At 30.5% G+C, this 16369-nt stretch overlaps 3 protein-coding genes across 4 annotated transcripts; 2 read left to right on the top strand and 1 right to left on the bottom strand.

Annotated features, from left to right (window-relative positions):
* The first annotated feature begins 2887 nt into the window (after positions 1–2887).
* LOC111000034 (ommochrome-binding protein) lies at positions 2888–4108 on the top strand. The gene is made up of 2 exons (XM_022269358.2): positions 2888–2986; positions 3181–4108. Exon 2 carries the CDS (start codon positions 3188–3190, stop codon positions 4070–4072), a length of 885 nt encoding a protein of 294 aa, XP_022125050.2. The 5' UTR covers positions 2888–2986; positions 3181–3187; the 3' UTR covers positions 4073–4108.
* A 957-nt stretch (positions 4109–5065) lies between these two features.
* On the bottom strand, positions 5066–9837 carry LOC111000037 (prostamide/prostaglandin F synthase). The gene is made up of 7 exons (XM_045629526.1): positions 9688–9837; positions 8243–8338; positions 7549–7657; positions 7023–7151; positions 6374–6507; positions 5816–5887; positions 5066–5480 (listed from the first exon to the last, which is right to left on the bottom strand). The coding sequence occupies exons 1-7, from the start codon at positions 9745–9747 to the stop codon at positions 5466–5468; spliced, it is 615 nt and encodes a 204-aa protein (XP_045485482.1). The 5' UTR covers positions 9748–9837; the 3' UTR covers positions 5066–5465.
* A 231-nt stretch (positions 9838–10068) lies between these two features.
* On the top strand, positions 10069–15835 carry LOC111000041 (thioredoxin-2). Of its 2 annotated transcripts, none has more exons than XM_022269366.2 (3): positions 10069–10198; positions 13800–13977; positions 15454–15835. In XM_022269366.2, the coding sequence occupies exons 2-3, from the start codon at positions 13807–13809 to the stop codon at positions 15601–15603; spliced, it is 321 nt and encodes a 106-aa protein (XP_022125058.1). In that variant the 5' UTR covers positions 10069–10198; positions 13800–13806; the 3' UTR covers positions 15604–15835. The 2 variants fall into 2 exon arrangements, with proteins under 2 accessions (XP_022125058.1, XP_022125059.1); XM_022269367.2 differs by lacking the exon at positions 10069–10198 and adding an exon at positions 12531–12680.
* The last annotated feature ends 534 nt before the right edge of the window (positions 15836–16369 follow it).

Below are 16369 nucleotides of genomic sequence, written 5' to 3'. Positions count from 1 at the left end.
ATTATATTCCACGAATTTATCTATCTAATATGTCCTCTAAAAATTACCATAATTTGGCGTCTATATGGTTGAGGACTAGACTTCAGCTCTTATAAAGTCCGGAACGTTGGTTTTAAGCCACGCCTGGCTTACCTGATTCTACACCTGGTCACAACGAACTCGTTGTGACGCGGGATGATGATGACCACGTTGTCCCTTCCGACCACTTGAGCAGCTTCTTTAGAACTGTGTGACGATTTAATTGATCCATTCTCTTTGATTGTAAAAATTAATTTAGGGCATGTGTATTCTATAATACGCGACAGCAGGAATTTTCCTTTTTGCGCTACAATATTTTTTACTTCCTGATAGGGTTCCGATGAATTGTAGCTTTAACAGCATTAACAGTTCTTACAAATTCAAAAAATTTGATTACAAAAACAGTACGAAACAGCTTAGCGTCGACCGTCGGAAATAATTCAGCTATTCATCACCAAAAAAATAAAATTCCCACTCAAATCCTAAGAAAAATTTCACTTCATTTATTACACGTCAAGATCTATGCTTAGTTTGTTCATTTTGATAAAAAATGCCGAGACAGAAATTTAATATTAATGTGAACTTAGATTACTAGATATACTTATGTATACTTACAACATTGATAATTTTGACTTAACCATACAAATTGGACTGTCGAGTTGATCAGATGCATTGCAATGTACCTATATAATAAATAAATGTATAGTAATGAATGGTCTTAAAATTTCTGAAATACTTCAAATTACATGTTTCAGGACTGGGCGTCAGATTTCTGTATCTGTTTCGTGATTTGTTTTGTAAATAGGGTGTAAGCCTCCTGCGCGTGACACACACACACACACACACACTCTTAGATATGCCGTTTTTCTCTGGTTGTTTTCCATCACCGTACTTCATTAATTTATACATCTAGCAAATTTAACAAATCAAATAAATCACCAATATTAACGGGTTTTAACTAATTTGACTTGTTATATTAAGTTATTAAATTTCAATGACAATGCAGCTGACATGAACGCCTTTGCTTTAATAATAGACTATCAAATAGCATTTTAATCTAAGATCTAGGAATATTATATATGAAATATATTTATTTATTTCAAATCGACACTTGTATGACACGTCAATAAATATATGACAAATGAAAAAAAACTTTCTGCTCCGATATAAATCTTTCACAAAAAATTAAAGTACTTAAATAACTAAAAATCATTGTCATAAGCTTTTACATGTTTTGTATATTATAGTATTTGATTGGATACATGTACATAAAGCCGCCTTCTAGATATTTGTATCCGTGTAAAGTTCTGCCTTCATCTCGTTTGCCAAGTGCCAAATCAAGCGGTTGGCATCTTTGGATGATGACCAAGTTAGCCAAAGCTTTCACAGTATATCGACCTAGACTTATTTAATAACATGAATTTATCGCGTATAAACCTACGATTTAGTACCCAATACGGGATAAATGGAAAGGATTATTTGTCGAACTCAAAGGAAATCGGTTTCATATTCAGTTATAAAAAATCATATTTAGTCGCCTGCTATTGGAAGTATTTATTATTTATTTATATTAATTACTAGCTATCCCCGCGAACTTCGTTTCTCCTTAATCTCATTTTATTGAGCTTACCTTTTTAGTACATACAAACATGGAATAGGTATTTTGCTATGCTATCCCAGAGACTGTTCGGTTTTCCGGAATGAAAACTTTTAAGGTTGTTGAATTTTTCTCTATATAAACCTTAGAGTTCAAGTCATATGTTTCTAATTAACATATAAAAATAGGGGTTGATCGTAGAGGGGTGAAAATTAAAGGTTGTATGTAATTTTGTATGATGTAAAAAAAATAAAAAAACTAGAAAGTTATATTAAATTTATTTCAAATAGCAGTGGTTAAAATTACATATTTATAATGTTTTACTTTGAAGTACACAAAACTTCAGCCGTATTTTTTTACCTTTGACATAAACGTGAGGATTTAAAACCTATAAAGTACGGTCTGATAAAGGCGGCATATAATCCACTGGTCCTAAATTATATGGAGGCTCCGTGGGCTTTATACAGAGACAATTTTTTAAACTTTATATACGTACTCTAAATAAAACTGGCCCTTTATTATTAACTAAATGTCCATTTTAATGTATCGTTGCAGGTAACAATTTCGGTATTGACCTAGACGAGATAGGAATGGTAATCGAATCTCGGCCTCGGCGCGTGATGTCAGTCTGTGGGGAAATTATTAGGGCCTTCGTTTTCATTGTTAATTTACTATTTTACGTGAAATTTTCAAGGTAAGGGAATTGAGCTTATGAGCGTAGCTAAGAGTGTGATAAATAACAAATGAACATAGATGACATAAAATAGTTATGATAAAATATATTTTGCAGATCTCAATTTATTTTTAATATTAAAATAATGCTTAGGGTAGTTACAATTTCTACAGAATCCGGTGTAATCTTTATTTTATAACGCAACAGAAAATGTCTCATAAATAGCGGCGACTAATAATAAAATCAGTTAAGTAAGTAAAATTTTCAAAGAAGTAACATATACGGACGACGAAATGTTAACTTTTATAATCCTATTTATACATTATATATATTATTTATCCTATTATACAGTGTCAAAATAGGTACTAAATCAGAAACCTCCATTGTTAAAAATTTAAAATAATAGTTTTATAAAATATAATAACATATCAGATATATATTATCAGGATTCACTCTTTGTAAGTTGGTGAAAAGGCTTGGAAAATCATTTTTTTAGATAAACCTAATGGGATCGACAAAAATAAATGTTATTTACGATACAGGTCAGTGGGGTCACGATTAGATAAAATAACATTATTAAAAACAAAACACTCCATTTGTTTGTTTCCTGTGCCATAGTATCTTCTTATAGGTGTTACGGTGAAAACAAGTGTTGACTCTATTAAAATCTATACCTGATTGAATACCGAATATATACGGTAAGATATTGTTATTCACGTAATTATAAGTCAATAAACTCGTATTTATTATGATTTATGATTAGTTTACAGTGCGGCAATTAGGCTGACTTGTCTATTTGACGCGTTATTCTAATGTCATATATATGACAATCTCATACTGACAACGAAGAAGTTTTTGAGACAATGATCCATAATTTATTTTCCCCTTTCAGAAACATCATGAAAATTCTCTTCTTATTTCTCACATTGCTAGGATATTCGTTTGCAAAACGCGTGTCATGTCACGCGTGCCTTAACACGGTGTGCTACAGACGCGACAGGGTTGTTCACGGAATTAAATTTTCCGGACAACTAGCCATTGATCGATCCTCAAATATTCTATACTTTCATTATCAGAACCGCTCGGAGGATTATACAGCTGCATTCGATCTACACAACGTCAGACTGAAAACAATAAAACGCGGTTTTAGTTTTGGTTTCGCAGTAGATCAAGCGACAAAACATTTGTATATGACAAATGAGCAAGGCTTATACAGATACAATCTAGAAAAAAATATCTCTGAACTCTATGGTCTCAACGATAAAACAATATGGCAGCTCCAATACGAAAAGAAACTTTTTTATTCAGAATTCCGTAAAAAGGGGATCTTCACTTACGAAAAGAAAAAATCTAAATTAATTCCAGGTACAGAATACGAAGTAGATGATTTCATTGTGGATAAAATGGGCGATATATACTTTATGCATAATTTTTCAATTTATGTACTTAAAAATGGCGCGAAAAGCGCAGAACTATTTGAAGATGAAATATATTATTTGACAACCGACAGAAATGGCGACGCTTACTTCATACAACCTTTTACGAGAGCTGTTTACAAAATGAATTATAAATATGATAAAAGGATTTTGAAGGAACTGGGAGCATTCAGCAGGGGGTACGCTTTTATTGTTGTTTTTGACGGTGATAACGATATAATTTATTATGATGGTTCAGATAAAAAATTGTATTATTTATCTCAAACAGCTAATAGATGTACAGTCACAGCTAAAAGGGTTGGAAAAAAATTTAACATGGTAATATCTATGGCTCCTGACGGCGACTGACATCCCATTATTTTTTTTTTATCACGGCAGATAAAAACGGACCTATATATGTATATACTTAATAAAACACTTATAACCATTTATTAAAACATTTATTTATAAACAATAATTTGCAATATATATATAACATTTTTCAATTTATATAATAAAAACATATTTTTCATTTTTTCTATCGAAATACAATTAAAATTTTAAAAGTATAAACATTTAGAATTTATAATCCCCAAAGGATAACAATAAAAATCAGTCCATGATTTAAAATGTATGCCTTGTCCGCATCCGGTATATTTTTCTCATATGGCAATATTGTCTATACTTGACTGCTCTTACATCTTCTTTCAGCCCATATCATATGTATGGGAGCTAAAGGACATTCAGCAAGGCTCTGAAGCCAGGGCTTAGGATTTCGCTTCTGTCTGAAGAATTGAAAGTTTAAAATATCTAATACATTTTCCTTTCTAGAACATATTTTAAGCAACTCAGTAGGTCATACAGTAATTAAATTCGAATAAATGAACACAAGCCAGCGTTGACATTTATCTTTAATTTTTTTAAATAAATTTTTCTCACTTACTAATATAAAAAATTTAAGTCAATTAAGTATATATATATATATATATAAATACTACATTTAAATAATATAATAATAATTGTAAAAAGGGCCATATCATAAAAACCTGCAAATTAAGAGCAACATCACAATTTGTAACTAGACTTCATACGTACCTAGATATATTGTGCTATTTTTATTAAAAATATAAACTTACAGCATACATAAATATTGACAGTCAACTGTTTTAGCGCCATCTTACGGCATGTCAAATAACTATCTATGCCATAGAATTATCTAACTCAAACTGACGTTGTCTACGGAACGCGACAAGACAGCAACATAGCACCAGTGCTGCCAGATCGTATAACTGATACAAAATGAATGTAGCACGACGCGTTATACTGTATGTATAGATTGTTTTATACAATAAAATACACATGTGAAGTCGAGTTTGAGTTTTATTTACCAACGCACGGGTTTTTTACAATAAATGGAGATAACTTGCCCAAAAATATACAAACTAGCAAGGACTGGTTGGTTGGTAGAATTTCGTACTAGGAAGAATATTGTTTAGAGAGCAAAGTTCGAAAGATGAATACTAAAACAGTCAAATTGTTAAAAAAAATACGATTTTAAAAGTATTCTGTGAAATTATCGACATATTTTTCGCTACGTTCTATTAAGTAAGACGTTCCATATACAGCCTCATTTATTCATAAAACTATTACAAATCTCAAATACACAATGTTTTTATAATTCTACTTTATAAGACGAATGGACGAAATGTTGTGATTTTATATGATGTCTATGGTGGTGATACTACTGCTGCTGATCTACCGATTACTTGGAATCCCTCTGAAGAAAAAAATATTATTAAATGGCAATACTAATTTAAAACTTAAACTACCAATAAATTGTTAGTGTAAATAATGTGTGTATAATTAAAGCATATCTTAACCTAAGTAAAAAAAAGAGTCATAGACAAAATATATATCTCAGTATTTTAAAATTTTCATTTCATAAAAGCACGGTGGAATATCCGAGATTCGACAAATGCGACAGTATAATACTATCATTTTTATTTTTATTAATAAGCCTTAATGTATTTATAAGCTTATACAATTTTTTAAAATAATGATTTACTAGAACTTATGGAAGAGTTAAAAAAATTATAATAAAATAATACATACGCTGCATTCCATGTCTTCGCGTTTTTTATTGGCCATAGTCTCAGCATTGTATTCGTGCTCTAAGCCAAAACACTGAAAACACAATATATACTTATAATCAGTGTCGTCACAACATTATCATGCCTTAGATTTCTGTATCTATGTCATTGTGAGTGATCGATTTTTTTTCTTCATACACGCGCTTCATACATACTTTTAGGTTTAAAGCATGCTGGTTTCCTCACAATATTTTCCTTCACCGGGTGATTGCCAAATGTATGTAAATGCATAAGTTCATTGGTGCTGTGAACATGATCCTACGCCTCAGAGTTTTAATGTTACAGGAGGCAGACGAGCAGGAGGTTCACCTGATGTTAAGTGACGCCGCCGCCCATGGACACTTGCACTGCCCGAAGGCTCGCAAGCGAGCTGCCGGCCTTTTAAGAATCGGTACGCTCTTTTCTTGAACCCTAAGTCGAATTGGTTCGGAAATACAAATTGGTTGAAAGGTGCATGCTGGCCACTTGGCCAACACTGCTTGCTTATTATAAGACACGAATATGACGAAATAAAACTGACCTTTAAAATTTCTTCATTTGACAAATGATCGCTTGGCCCAGTCTGTTTGAAATGGTTTATCAACTTCCCGCCCTTTTCGACCAACAACATCCCACCTGTTTGCACCCAATCACCTTTGGTATCCCCACCTAGACCTAATTTAAAAAATATATAAAACCTTGCAAATTTCCAAATTTGACAAGCGCTCGCTTGGCGCAAATTGAGCGAAATGACAGATGAGCTTCCCGCCCTTTTTCATCAACAGAATTCCGCCATTTTGTAAACCGTCTCCAACGAGATCATTTTCTAGACCTGTTGTTTATTTATTATGTTTAATAATATCTTATTTGACCTCTCGGTTACTCATAATAGATACGTTTTTATAATTGCATAAAATGAATATAAATTTCCAGATAACCTTTGGTGTAGGTTTAAAATTCATTGACTTGTACAAAGGTGATAAATATATAAATAGATATTGGTACCATAACAGCAAAATAATAAATATGCATTAAAGTGACATATCTGTTTGACTTTTTTTATTCAATAAGCTTACAGAGATGATATAGACAAAACTTTATAGAAAATGTGAAACTCTAGATAATTTTGTATAGGTACGCATTTTTCTAACATTACTTGACAAAATTGGAAACAATAGAAGTATACTTACCCATCTTATTTCCTTTGGCGATGGCCTCCCTCGACTGTTTCCAAAGCAACGAAGTGAGAATTGTCACCACATTGAATCTCTTGAATCCTAGTTTCTGGTAAATTGAGCGATCTTCAGCGTAGTAGAGTTCTAAAATTTTAAATCATTGTAAAATTTAAAAAAATATGTCAATGGCGGGCGGCTTTTGTCGAAGTATATACACATCTTATTGAAAGACAGATAAGAGATACGATATTTGTCTTTATAAACCTCAGAGTTCAAGTTACGAGGCTTTAATTAACAAATAAAAACAGGGGTTAATCGTAGAGGGTTGTATCTTGTTTTGTATGCTGTATAATTAAAAAAAAATTGTATGAAAAATAAAAATTTTGGGTTAAACGATAGGTATGCTCACAAAATTTCACATAATTTTTTAACATTTTATTAATAATTAATATTTTACAACATTTATCATTACTTCAAGTCAATTAATATTTAAACTAAATTCTTTTACGTCCTTTACTTTTAACATTTAAGTCGTGCTTACCGCCATCGAAAAACTTTCCGTCGATAAATTCTTTAGAACCCGCTTCTTCCACACCCACACCGATCAAACGAATGTTGTTATTCTTGAGAACCGGTGCAATATCATCTAGCTGTAATTGTCATTTATAACATTATAAATATATATATAATCGTGATTCGTTTCAAGTGCGAAGCGACGAGTATCCAACAATAAAATAAAAAAAAACAATGATTGGTCGTAGCCTCAGATAATTATGATAAAAACAAATATAAAACTTCATAGAATATATACACGCTATTGAATTAACACGATTGGGCTGAATATAAGGCGGCCAATTCTTACAAATAAAATAGTTGTGAAATAGGGATAATTAGATAAGTTTTACTAACAATCAGTTATAGTCTAATATGATATATAAATGTCTTTGGATTGTTACAACTAGACTAGACTAGACTTTCAACAATCCTTTCCCAAATTTTTATGTTACATACAGAGGTTTATATATTTGAAAAAAATATAAGTAGAAAGAAATAACTAGGAAATTTTTAACTAAACACAGTGAATATTAAAACCATTAAGAAAAAATTAATTCATTTAAATAGACATTTGAATAGACCTAAACATTGGGAAACACTGGTCTAAACCTTATGTTCAGAGCTTGTTGTGAGTATTCCTATATTATACTATGTTTACCAAAACTATTGATGATGTTTACCTCTTTAGCCCAAAGCCGACAGAAAATACATCCCCAACGGCGAAAGAAAACGATAGCCACATTTTGATCTTGCCAGAAATTTTTCAATTCCGATTTCTGAAATTTAACATTAATATGTTTGACAAAAAGAAAAAAAGTACATAAAAGTTATTAATATAATTATAATTAGATAATTTACAACAGACTCAGACCAGATATAAATTATTGTTTTTTAAAAAAAATTTTCTTGTACATAACATATTAATACTTAAATGGTGAAATTAATTTCCAGGCATTTAATGTTATAATATGTCGACAAGTGTATGTTACTGAAACCCCAAGGGCCTTCTTCTTCTTATGTGGTTTGTCAAAGTCCCTGACATCTAGTTTTATTGCTTACACAACTCAACCTTAGCCATACACATTTTTAATACTAAAAAAGATGTAGTACATTTGTACACAATTAACATTCTTATTCATAAAAATGAGTTATTTTATTCAAAAAAAGAAACACACCTACTCTTTTCTAATCAGCTGCTATTAATTACCCCTTCAATGTTAAGGAGGTTGGATGAAGCTTTGAATTCTACAATTACTTCTAAAGTCTTGAACTAGTTTAAGTTTATTATTCAATGTTAAAACTAATTTAGTAATAGTTATAACATCTATCTAGCCAGTTTCACAATCAAAAAAATTCCATGTTATAATAGAATTTTATTATTTTCAAACAATGCCTATTATATTATATTTTTAAATCAACTATTTTTATTCATACCATTGAATACCAACAAGATATTCCTTTAATTTTAAAATACTAATCTAAGATAAACAATACTAAAGCCAAAGAAAGATAAAAAAGATAGCAAAGATTTTAAATGTCTGATACTAAAATGCCTATTGTTAAAATATTTTTTATCAATATTATACTTTTCTATGACACATGCAATCTGAGTAATCAAAAATTTTACACTATATGTATAGTTTTTGAAAATTGATATAACTTAGTTAAACAAATATTACAACTATGAATTTTTCAATAAATCAATGTTTGAAAATACATATTTTAATATTGCTTTTCAAAATATTCTATTTAACAGTAAAGAAATAAATACAATTAATATTTCATGTACCTATCTGGATCACACTTGAATAGAATGCATTTATGGTATTTAATTATTTGTAAGACTAGTGTAAAATAATAATAGACCCATTACAGGTAATTACTAGGAAACGGATAAAGCGCTTAGTACATAAGTACTTCGTTCTAGAACAAATGATTCAAGCATCAATAGTTTTAGGTCATGTATGATTTACAAAACACATTTCGTAGGTTTTATAAGACTTAGAACTTTAAGTACATAAATCATTTTATGAATTTATATGGGTATTTTTGAAAAAGTTAAGTGGAGTAATATTTCTTAAGACGTATTGAAAAATCTATTTTATTTTTTGTACTTTCAACTTACCTCTCCGCCGGGCAAACTCACAACTTTCATAGAACCTATATTGGTTAAATCAAGAGCCATTTTTACTGTGGATAGACAACTTCCAATAACTTAAGCTGTTTACAGACCGCCAACAAGTTTGAAAATAATTTTATACTTGAAGAATTTTTTTTAAATGGTCAGGACCATGGATACAAGTCAATTTGTCGGAAAGAAATGACAATTTGATATTTCCGGGTACCAAGTTATGCTATCGGAGTTCTACTTTAAGAATTGACTTGAAAATATTTTTGATAAGTATATATATATATTAAAACTATTGTTTATACATTTATTAATACATTAAATAAAAATAAAGTAAACATTTAATATTTTGTAGTATCCAATATAAATTGGAACTTGTTTGACAGTTAACAATACATCTGTCATCAGTCGACATTACAATTTTAAAATTACAATTTGCAATTTGCATTGATTGTCCTATTTCGCCGCGTGCTTCTCCTGTTTTCGAGAAATTCTTTGAATTTTATTGGTGAGTATTTTTACTTTTAAATACTGCTTTTGAGTATATTTTACTTATAGGAAATACTAATTCCTATGCTATAATGCTGCATTGGACATGTTCAAACTATTTCTATGGTTCGTGATAAAAAATGACCTTGTTGCGTTGAAACTTCGATCTTAGTCATATTGGATATTTTATAATTGATTCGAAAATTTTTGTTAATTTGTGATTTTAACATTTATAAAGAAAATGACTCTTTAAATTCATACTGGATTAACTATACTTGATGTTGGGAATTTGTATATTTAAGTCGGTATTGGGTAGGTAAACGGTAAACCTGAAGTGAGTCATAAACCGCATACCTACATCTTATGTTCTACACCGCACATAATATGTTTTATCTACTATCTTACACACACCTAGTATATTCTTATGTAGTATTAGCGTATGTATCTAATAGCTTACAACCAACATTGTTACATTTAAAGTTAATGTACATACAATGAATGTTGTCTTGGCGACATGAGGAAAACTGATTTTTATTCCAATTATGCAATCAATAAGACTACAGAATAACAGTAAAAATAATATAAAATAATTACCTTTACCTTCATTAAAAACAATATTTGTAGTGCCACACCTAGAAAACTAAATATCTTCTTTCTTGATAAGACAGGTAATAATTCAATTTTTATATACTATAATAGTTAAGTAAGCTTTCTTGATTAACAGTATTTTCTTTGGAAAAATTATAAAATTGGAATTGGAGTTTTAAACAAATGCATAGAAAAAGCTTCTGCCTAAACTTGTACTGAAAACATGATATGTGGACACCCATACATTCTTTAGCTTATTAGAAATCAATTGAACACTTAAAACAAATAATGAAATACATAGTACTAGTTCTTCTGATCAAATATTTTGATTTTGCTCTTATATAAAATTAAAATAATGTGATGAGAACTTATATATTATTAATGATATGGTGGCTTGAAATTTATAAAAATATTCAATATGCTTTTGTTTCTTTTACTATTACTATCTTCATTAATTGTCACTGATAAAACACAAACAACTATTCATTAGAAATAAATCCCTACATTTTCACCTTTTAAAATGCAATTGCAAAGTGTCAATGAAAAATACTATGTTTGATTAAAAATTGTTTTTAAACTTACTGCAATATCAGAAATCCCGATTGTAATGTGTTAGATACAAAAAACATCATGTATGCTTCTTAAAGTGTTAGTTTTTGCCTCAAATGTGTTTATTTTCTTTATGGTGATCATCCTCTATGCCTGACATTTGTTTTTTGATATGCTTGCTTGCTTGCTGGTATAATCACAATAATCTTTAACATATATTGTGAGCAATTATTATTAGTGCAAGTAGACAGAAAAATCAGTTTCCACACAACACAAATAATGTCTAATAAATAAATAATTATTACTTAAATATTGAGCTGTTTATTAGTTAAATAGAATTTGCTACCCCATTTTCTTGTCAATTAACTCTTACAGTTAACCTGTATATAAGGATACATAACAAGCATGCAATACATGTTTGCTTTGATAATGATGACAGTACAAATTTGTTGTAAATCAAGATAAATAGTAAAGCCTTAAAAATAGGTAATAAATATATAGATAAGGGATACTACTTGTGCCCCATGGTTTCACCTGCTTTAATTTGAGTTGCATTATGACACTGACAATTTACTAGTTTTTTTTCGAAGTTTCAAATGACTATTCCGTATTAGGAACATTATTTGCTATACTTACTTGTATGTTGTGAAATGTTATATAAACATTTTTAATAATTCCCTTTCCTAACACAAATAAACTTTTAATCGAACTCATTTCTGAGATCAGTGCATTGGAAATCTTTAGCTTATAAGGTAATATTATCCTCTTTCAATAGCCTCAATTTACCTGTGGCTGGTAACAAGTCTTAAAACTTTCTTAAAATAATAGCAAACATTTTAATGCTTCTGCTACTACTTGTACATTTTGTGAGTTGCAGTCGATTACAATTTTTAATGAACCAAAATCTTCAAAATCATGCTCACTACGCCCTTTACTTGAGTCCCTCCCCCCACACATACTCTCCCCCTTTTTTTAATATTGACGTTCATAGGTGTATGTAGCTCTCAATATGAATAAATAAAATGTGATCTTAACTTCATGTTACACAACAAATTAATAGTTAAAGACAATTGAAAATATAAATAATAATTTAATTAGTCGCCAAAATGACTAGATTGTTTTTGCATTTGCACAAGTCTCTTATTAAATAATGTTAGTCATTCGTAAACGCTGTACGATAGTTGCTAGAAATGCTGACGTCATCCTTACTTCATCCTCCATGGCCAATGACGAGGCTTTTTTGTGTCGTCAGCTCAATTTCCTCGGTCAACACAGTGTAGCTGTAGCTGAAGTCAGTTGTCAATTGTGAGTCGTAGCGAACACCAGTGTTTGTGTTATAAATAACTATTGTTAAGAAAATCTAGGTAAGAATAATTGTTTTATTAAAGACATCACAGATTGTATTTGTTATGCGGTGTTGAATCCCAGAGTCTCGTAAAATATTTTGCTCCTGGTCCAGAGAAGATATTGAGTGGTTTGCGCAAATATCTATACGAAATTATTTGTAAGAAGCTTGTTGCTAGTTCGTAGTGTAATTAAGTAGTGCCAACCTAAAAGTCTAATGATATTTACTTATAAAACTATACTCAGGTCGGCTTTCCTAATTTGTATAGAAACCTTACATTAAGAACTCATACTGACATATATAAATAAGATAAATCTAAAGTTATCTAGGACCATAAACCAAGTATGAAATCTTTTAAAAATAAAAATACGTTTATTTTGGAACATAAGACCATCATGGTATCACTTTTTTTATTCGGCATACTTAATATAGATTTGTTATTACCTACTTCCTCCTAAATTAAACTGGGGCTTTCCAAACCGCAATAAGTCACATTATCTTATATTGAGAGAATTTATTCAGCTACACTATCTACTTATATGATTTGTACCGAGAAGGACTTATTAGGAAACCTTTATCCTTTCATTTGTTAGCTTTTTCGTTTTAAGTAGTGCGAAGAGAATCCTACGTTTACGATGCACATATATTTTACGCTAAGTTGATTCATAAATTCACCTTGTCTCGATTTATTCCGGTTTTGTGAAGGTCAATATCGAGGGCCTCTGACGATAAATGTGTACTTGTTACAATTATTAGTATCGCTTTGTCATTTGTGATAAAAATTACATTTGATGCATGAAGCTTTATGTATGACGCAATATATTTGGCATCAGTTGCCTTTTTACAGTACAAAATTTCTTGCAATGTATAGGCGGCAGTCGAAATATGTTCTTTAATCAAATAGAAAATTAATAAATACGTTATATGAGATATTGGCATAGTTTAACTGTCATTTTCATACAAAGGCCTACGACCGATGCGACCTATCATAGATAGCATGTATTGACAGATGGCTATTGCAATCTGTCGATTGGTTATTGGAACACTTTTATCAATATTTGGATTAAGATGTCCATCTTTTGTTTGTTTGGGCGTAAATCATCACAGTGAATCTAATACTCAGGAAATAATATTTCAGTCACAAAATGGCCATCCACATCAAGGATTCCGACGACCTGAAGTCCAGGCTCGCCGAGGCTGGAGAAAAGCTAGTGGTGATCGACTTCATGGCCACCTGGTGCGGACCTTGCAAGGTCATTGGCCCTAAACTAGAGGAGATCGCCAACGAGATGGCCGATTCACTTGTTGTTCTGAAGGTACAATTTAGTTGCATTCAATATAGAGATAGTCATATGTCATTATCGTTGATTGATAAAAAATGTTAAAACTGCTGTGAAGTATTCGAAACAAGTACAATAAATGATTTTTGTGTTACAAATATTTAAATAAATAGTACTCGCGTAAAACATACCAAATTAGAAATACATTCTTTATATAATACATAACTGGTCATATTTCTGCCGTAAACTTCCTTCCGCATTTGCCGCATATTAGTAAGTATTTATTGCCAAAATGTACAGTTTCTAGTTGTTAACTTTCCGATACAACAAAAGTGACATTTACAGATGGACGTAATAAATCGACTTAACTTTATCTTTTTTGTAGTAATAACCATTTTGATTTGATAAGTTGCTAGTGGAAAATGGGAATGGTTTAGTAATTACCGACTTGCGGTGACCCAGTTATTCCTAATCAATAGATTTTTGTCGGCTTCTAAGTTACATAAATATTTATTAAGCAAAGTCTATTTCAATTCTTACAATTCATGGCGTTAACAATGACGATTTATATAAACTGATAGATAGGTGTTTTAAGAAGAATTAAATTTTTTTCATCACAACAAATTACAATCATACAAACATTTTAATTCGAAAAGTATATATGTTTTATAGTTGTTGTCGTATCATGTTACCAAAGAATTCTTATCTATAAGATAGAATTTAGATAAATTAGTTACACTTGATAATGTGCGTTTATAGGTCGAGCATATTGGCTAGTTATAGTAACTCAATAAAAAAAGACACATTTTGCGTTATCACATTTAGGTGGCAACAACATCCTCAGGAATTCTATGTCTTATCTTTTTCGAATTTCGCCCTACATTTAAAATATTTGCCGTTATTTCTTTGAGTTGAATAGCAGTTTCTATATAACGTACTTATATACAACGCGTTAATTATGATAACATGTTACAAAATTGCTCAGATAATGAAAATTAGTATGATAAAGAAAACGCTGCCAAATATGATATGAAAAGAAAATGCGGCGTGTAGCTGTCATGTACTTGCAAGTATCAGTCGCTAGGGCATTAGCGATAAACGAAATTAAAAATAGGTATTATTTCATCAGCCATACGATTGAGTCATGTTTCATATAAGCATTGCACTCATGCAATCAACTTGATATATGTCAATTCTAGAATAGTGGCCGTAAAATTACAGTATGAAACAATTGAGCAATTTAAATTTAGCGCAGTAGAGTTGTTTTATACACTTTGCATTCTACACGCCGTTTTAATAAACTCTCATATAACTGCGTCTGATTCACCGATTATTTTTGCATTTGCTTCAATGGATGATTTATGAAAAAAAAATATTTATAGTAATTACCTAGCGTGTTAATCGTACATAAATATAGTGCTACATCGACGTATATAATACTGTAGTAAAAGTTATATCGCGAAGTATTTCTTCTATTTATTATTTTTTACTAAAGGTAACATTTTTTTTAAGGTGGACGTTGACGAATGTGAGGATATCGCCACAGAGTACAACATCAACTCTATGCCCACCTTTGTTTTCGTGAAGAGTTCCAAGAAGCTTGAAGAGTTCTCTGGCGCCAACGCCGACAAACTAAGAAACACCATTCTTAAGCTTAAGTAAATAAATGCCGACCAAATGCCCCAGGCGGGTGAAATTTCTTAAAAATAATATATTTTTTGTTACCACAAAATTTGGCATTTATGCTTCAAAAGATTTAGTATTTATACGCATTTACGAAACCCCATAACATCACAAAGTGTCTTAAATGTTTTGCACAAGAGCCATTGCGTTTGTCGAATTTTTCATTAATTACGTTAAAGTATTGTTACTTCAATAAATATATTTAAATTTGTGTGTTGTTTTTGATATTTATTACCCATTTACCTGTTTGGCTAAAATTTACAGAAATTTATAAACTAAAATAAGAACAATGAGAATGGATTTTGACATTCCATAGATGATAGACCATTCCTGTCAAAATCAACCAAATTCATATTTATAGAGACCATCAAAGCCAAAATTGGGCTTTGCCTTTGTAAATCGACAACTTAAGCGAGACTAAGCTGCCAGTCTTACCCACCACTTACAGAATCGCGTAAATAAAATTCATATAGTAATTAAAGATTTACATTTTAATGCTTTCCACAAATAAAATGTAAAAATGATGCACTACGCTATTCTCGTCGCAACACGTTTATTCTAGTCGCAAATCAAATTCAGAAGTACCGTGAAAGTACATAATATATCACTTACTCAAATATTATAAAATCATCTTGCAGTGAGCGAACAGATAAAAAATTTATTAGACTAACTTCAATACAGGAAACCGTGCCTGGTACAATACGTCATACTTTTAACTAAAACTTTACTTCAATATGTAGAACAA

Source organism: Pieris rapae, chromosome 9, assembly GCF_905147795.1.
Source record: "Pieris rapae chromosome 9, ilPieRapa1.1, whole genome shotgun sequence".
Lineage (NCBI taxonomy): Eukaryota > Metazoa > Arthropoda > Insecta > Lepidoptera > Pieridae > Pieris > Pieris rapae.
Note: the sequence above shows the minus strand (reverse complement) of the source record. Positions and strands in the feature narration are given on the sequence as shown.